General features: G+C 50.6%; 1 protein-coding gene across 1 annotated transcript; it reads right to left on the bottom strand.

Annotated features, from left to right (window-relative positions):
* Positions 1-197: 197 nt before the first annotated feature.
* Positions 198-2,141, bottom strand: LOC123161867 (uncharacterized). The gene is made up of 2 exons (XM_044579686.1): positions 1,332-2,141; positions 198-1,194 (listed from the first exon to the last, which is right to left on the bottom strand). Exons 1-2 carry the CDS (start codon positions 1,650-1,652, stop codon positions 685-687), a joined length of 831 nt encoding a protein of 276 aa, XP_044435621.1. The 5' UTR covers positions 1,653-2,141; the 3' UTR covers positions 198-684.
* Positions 2,142-6,249: the final 4,108 nt, after the last annotated feature.

The following is a 6,249-nucleotide window of genomic DNA, read 5'->3' as shown; positions in this document are numbered from 1 at the left end:
CCTCACCAAGGATAATTTGATAAAGCGACGGTGGGTTGGTAGTTCATGATGTTGTTTTTGCGTTCATGATGAAATAATACGACACTTATTCATAAAATGTCCACTCGCGAGATTACTTTGGCGAACGATTCATATAGCTTTTAACAGTAATCCACCAACTAGCATTGAAGGTTTATTTGGTGGCTAGCCGGAGTCGATCTACTTACTGCGTCTCGTATTCGGATTGAAATATGTGCGCTTATTTGGGCTATATGGAACTGCAAAAATGATATGATTTTTAACAGACAACATTCTCTAACATTCTTGCAGGTCATCTTCAGAGATACTGCTTAGATCCGTACGTGGTCCTTACTCACTCCTATGGAGTCCAGGGAGCCTTTGATTACTGGATGCACCCACTGGGAGATGGTAGCACAGAATATATTCAATCGGTTTGGATGACGGTCTCTTAATAGAATAGGCGTTTAGTGTTCTATTCTTTTGTTCATGCCGGTTGTGGCTTTGAGTGCTCATTTTTATTTTCGCTCCTCTTGCAAGTTGTATTGGAGATAAGACCTTGTTTATTTCGGACCTTGTTTTTAATAATATGGCCGCATGCATCTTTCAGATGCAGAGGCCGGGGGTAAGCCTCCTTTTCGAAAAAAAAGATTCTCCCCTCATGCAAGAGCCGTTTCGTCTCTCCTACTAGGAACGCCACCGCTGACCTTTTCGTCGCAGGTTCCAGCAGGGCTTGCACACCCTGGACACAGTCAAGCTCGATGATGATAGGCTTGTCCGTTCGCTGCATAACCAGCTTTCTTCTTGCTTGAAGGCCCCCTCGACATTGAGCTTTGCCCAGCCGGATGGTGCTAAACACCATGGCTCCTCCACCTGCTCTCCTACCTTCCTGGCCACAGTACTCAGCATTGTTGCCTTGCTGACAACGTCCACCACCATCTTTCCTTTGCTGAAGTCTGCATTTGGGTTCTGCTTCATACAAATGAGTGACTCGATGTAGCTACTGAGAAATTGCCTTGAACTTTCAATGGTTGGCGCAGGCTTGTGATGAGTGACTTCGTTCTGGCAATGCCAGGCACGCCAGAAGGTCATGAGAATGACCATGCGTTCCACATCCATCACGCGAGGTTGAGCAGCCACTGGGATCCAGAGCTCTGGATGGACTGAATATCCGGAAGAGCCACAGCCATGGGACACCTGCAAACGACATGAAAAGTGTCCTCTCGTTCAACGCCACAAATAGCAAATATGTCAGAAACTTCCAAGGTTCGATTATATTTGCTTTCCATTGTGGGCAGGGTATTCGTAACTAGACGCCATCCAACGATGCATACCTTAGGAGGAGCAGGGCACCTCCACACAGCCTTCCAGATGGCGCGGTTGCCGTCCGGTGCCCTGCTCGCGGCGCACGAAGATGTGCGGAGTTTCACCTCGATAGCTAGTCGATAGGCACTCCTCACTGAGAAGACACCTCTCATGTCAGGAGCCCAAGCCAACACGACGTCGTCTTGCAGGCGCCAACATGGCCGGATCTTCAATATTTCTTCCACATCAGGATATGCAAAGTATTGGTGGAAAAGTGCCTCGTTCCACTCCCCCCGCTCAGAGAGAAGCTCCGAGGCACGCCTAAGCCTGCACCTTCCCTGCAGCGACATATGCTTGAAAGAAGACGGTCGTGAGAGCCATGGATCTCTCCATATACGCACATTCCGCCCATTCCCGATTCTCCAAGGTTTTTTGATTCTCTAACAACGCTTTGTCTTGTGAGCATCGTCTCCTATGCCGGGCTCCCCTCCTCCATGGGGCCTAGTTCGGTTGGCAGCAGCTACAGTCGAGGTGATGGACACTGTGCATTATGTTGGCTTTTGATCGCTAGATCAATTCACCCAGGACAAATACACGTACATACAAAGCTAGCTAGTGCAAGCTAACCTCACGAAGCAGACAAGCACACAGCTTAATTGAACAGTGCCAAGCACATGCAGGTCAAGCCGCAGCCTCCTCGTACGTGAGCTTGAGGTAGCGCTTCGATCGCTCAGATTTCGGCGTTGTCGACGGAAACCACTTAGCGAACAAATAAACTGATCGGGAAGACTTTTGGTGATAGCAACAGGGGCGTGTCGCCCCTGGCTTTTCTCTTTGTATTGCTTTACTTTTCGTTGGTTGATTACAAGGGGCTGCTACATGTATATATAGCAGGTTAGACTAGCTGGTTACATGACCGACACGGCTAGGAATCCTAATCCTACATGGACTACTAATCCCAATCGGACAAGGTGTGCTTATGTCTAACATTCACCCCCCTAAGCACAACTTTCTTGTTACCACCTGGATCCCAAACGCGGCGGTTGCTACTCATAGGCATTGCTTTTGCCGTTTCTTGTAGCACTTCAGGGATCACCATTCTTGTCGTCGGCTCGTCCATAGCTTCATGCCGACGCTCCTTCTTGATCGCGTCTTCAACCTTCACCTGTTCTTCGGTGCTTAATAGACTGTCTTTAGGATCATCCAGGGGACATCTTTTGAACCCGCGCGAGACCAATCTTTGGTCTAACTTTGAGTTCCAAGCTCTTGGCGCTTGCTTCAGCCCATAAAGTGCCTTGTTGAGCTTGTACACTTTTCCTTCTCTTTTCTTCTCGTAGCCGAGGGGTTGTTCCACGTACATTTCTTCTGTGAGGTCACCGTTGAGGAAAGCGTATTTAACATCCATATGATGAACCTTCCAATCCTCTTGTGCTGCCAAAGCTAGGAGCACTCTCACCATCTCAATTCGAGCAACCGGTGCAAACACCTCCTCATAGTCAACTCCTTGACGTTGTACGTAGCCCTTTGCAACGAGTCTTGCCTTATACTTCACAATGGCACCCTTCGTGTCCTTCTTTAACTTGTAAACCCACTTCAAACCTATGGCCTTTTGGTTCGGAGGTCGGGTTACCAAAGTCCACGTGCCATTGCTCTCGATCGCCTTCATCTCCTCATCCATGGCGTGCGTCCAACTTGAACTTTTGCTCGCCTCTACGAAGTTCGCTGGCTCCTCAATTCCGAGTAAACACAAATAGGAGTACTCGAGTGTAACTGGCTTTGCGTACTTGTAGACTTTTTTGAGGGGCTTGTAGCGACGAGGCCCGGAAGAATCCGTCGTGGCTTGCGAAGGGGGCGACACAAATTGTGTCGGTGTCGATGCACTTGAGGAACATGGCCGAGTCTCGGGCGTGGTAGATGCCGGGTCGTTGGCATCCGCATCATTGACATCCACGTCGTTGGCGTAGTCGTCGTGACCGTGACCATCATCTTGATTGTCGTTGTCACTATGCGCCTCATTGTCGATGTCGTCGCCGAGATCTCCGCCCGTGTCGTGCGCGTCGTTGTCGCTATCACCTTGCGACCCATGCGCGTCGTTGTCGGTGTCGGCACCATGATGATTACTGCCATTGCCGTCACCTTGGTTGGGTGTCTTGCCAACCACCTGGACGTCTTCCCTTGCATCATCATCAGTTGGAAATTCAACTATGAATATGTTACCATTTGGAGCATCGTTGGCTGCTGTGCTCTAATTCCACGCTTGGTTTTCTGCAAACACGACATCGCGTGAAATCCGTAGACGCTTGGTTCGTGGATCGTAGAAGCGGTATGCCTTGGTGCCGGAACTCCTCTTGTATCCGATGAACACCATCTTGGTGCTACGATCGACAAGCTTTGAGAGATGCGGCTCCGCCGTCTTCACATGCGCCACGCACCCGAATGTCCGTAGATGAGACACATTCGGCTTACGTCCGTAAATTGCTTCATACGGAGTCTTGCCGATCACCGCCTTCGTTGGAGCCCGATTGAGAAGATAGACCGCCGTCGAGACAGCTTCTCCCCAAAAAATCCCTGGTAAGTTCTTGCTCTTGAGTAAACTTCTCGCCATGTCAACGACGGTTCGATTGCGCCTTTCAACAACACCGTTCTGCTATGGCGTATAAGGTGCCATGAGGAACCTTTTTATGCCAATCTTCACGCAGTAGTTGTTGAACTCGTTTGACGAAAACTCTCCGCCGCGATCTGTCCGTAGAGCGCGAACCTTCAGCTTGTGTTCCATCTCCGTTGCAACCTTCAGCTTCTTAAACGCTTCAAACGCCTCATCTTTAGATCGTAGGAGAATGACCCACATGTATCTCGAGTAGTCATCTACCACAAGGAAGAAGTACTTCTTTCCTCCGTGAGTTGCTGGGGTGATAGGGCCACATAGATCACCATGGAGTAGCTCGAGTGCATCACTTGCACGATAGGTAGACTGAGCAGGGAACGGCCTGCGGTGCTGTTTTCCAACCAAGCACCCATCACATACTCGATCAACATGGTCGATAGGCGGCATCCCAGATACCATCTCCATCTTCGACATCTTCTTCAAGGCGTAGAAGTTAACGTGTCCAAATCTAGCATGCCATAACCACGAATCATCATCACTCTTGGCGAGCCAACACTCCGGTTGAGATTGATCAAGGTTGAGAATATAGAGCCTGTTCCGCGTGCGATTCACACGCGCTAACACGTTTTGGAGGTTGTCGAAGATCGTCATCACTCCGTTCTCGATATTCACCTTGCATCCATTCTCGTCAAGTTTCCCGACAGAGATGATGTTGTTGCGAAGCCCTGGGATGTAGTACACTCCGGTGAGTATGCGATGTTCTCCTGTGAGACCCTCGAAGAGGACAGAGCCTTGCCCGCAAATCTCCAAATTTGAACCATCACCGAACTTGACCGAGCCTTGAACATCATATTCCAGCTCGAGGAACTTCTCCTTGCACCCCGTCATGTGGTTACTGGCACCTGTGTCTAGATACCACGACACGTTCTGGCTCCCGGATAACTTTGGTGTTACCTTTTTCTCATGAAGTAGCACCTTCCGGCTTGGTTTCACAACCACCGTGTGGACGAGATCACAAACTTCGGCCATCAGAAGACCTGGACGTTCGTCTTCCTGCTTCGCCAAATTTTCCTTGATCTCCCGCTTGTTAGGCTCCACGAGATCACAAACTTCGGCCATCAGAAGACCTGGACATTCGTCTTCCTGCTTCGCCAAATTTGCCTTGATCTCCCACTTGTTAGGGTCCGGACAATCCTTCGCAAAGTGGCCCATCTAGTTGCAGTTATAGCACTTGACCTCGGACATATCCAAGTTCCGTGGCTTCCGCTCTTTAGATCGGTCCGCCTTACCACGACCTTGTGGCTTGCCTTTTCCTTTGCCTTCTTCGGTTTGTCCGCCGCGCTTTGCGTTGCTTGAGCCTTCGCCAACGTTGCGCCTTCCTTTGCTACTTGGGGACTCCCAATCTGCGCGTGAGTACATGAGTTGGTCACCACCTCCTCCTTTGCCTTTCCGACAACCACGAGCATTCTCTTCCCATGTCCGCAAGCGTCCGATCGCCTCCGTTATGGTCATGTCATCGATGTCGTAAAGCTGCTCGAGCGTGCCAATGATGTACGTGAATTTATCAGTCACCGAACTGAAAAACTTCTCCACAATCTCGGTCTCCTCGAGCTTTGCACCAAGCGCGTGGATCTCTCCCACCAATGTAGTCAGACGCATGGCATAGTCGTTCACCGATTCAGTTTCCTCCATCTGCAACTTGTGAAATTGGCGCTTCAGCACTTGTGCCCGAGCCTTGGCGACACGATCTTCTCCGATCCTCATCTCTTTGAGTGCGTTCCACGCCTCTCTTGCTGTCTCGAACTCCGCCAATGTCATCAGCACGGAATCCGGCACAGACTGGGCTATGGCGGCCATGGCACCTTCGTCGCACTCCTTGTCGACGTCGTCGTCCGTGATGGCCTCCCACACTCGAAGGGTTCGGAGAATGATCTTCATCTTCACCGTCCACACGCCGTAGTTGGCGTCAGTGAGCATCGGGTACTGGATGGGGATGTTGCAATGCGCCTGTACGTTGGCGCCGCCCGTTCCACCACCACTTGTTGCTGACTTGCCGCCCTTCTTCACATTGTCGCCTTTCTTGTTCGCCTTGGAACCGCCGTTGCCGGACTTGACCGACTCAGCGTCGCTGTCCGTCATCGTAGATCGTAGATCGTCGAGGCTCTAGATACCAATTGTTGGCTTTTGATCTCTAGATCAGATCAACCAGGATCACTACGTACGTGCAACTAGCTAGCAAGCAAGCTAGCAGGGAGCTTAATCGATTCTGGCCGTACGTGCCCGTACGTACGGTGTAGCCGGCGACTCTCCCGACGGAACTTGCGATCCAAACCGATCAGAAG

This window comes from Triticum aestivum, chromosome 7B (assembly GCF_018294505.1).
Source record: "Triticum aestivum cultivar Chinese Spring chromosome 7B, IWGSC CS RefSeq v2.1, whole genome shotgun sequence".
Classification (NCBI taxonomy): Eukaryota; Viridiplantae; Streptophyta; class Magnoliopsida; order Poales; family Poaceae; genus Triticum; species Triticum aestivum.
Note: the sequence above shows the minus strand (reverse complement) of the source record. Positions and strands in the feature narration are given on the sequence as shown.

What these genes read in the sequence shown, in the direction of transcription:
- LOC123161867 (XM_044579686.1), bottom strand. Translation starts at nt 1,652, where the DNA reads ATGTCGCTGCAGGGAAGGTGCAGGCTTAGGCGTGCCTCGGAGCTTCTC. An exon ending in GGTGCCCTGCTCCTCCTAAG is followed by an intron (nt 1,195 to 1,331) that starts GTATGCATCGTT and finishes TGTCGTTTGCAG; the next exon opens with GTGTCCCATGGCTGTGGCTC.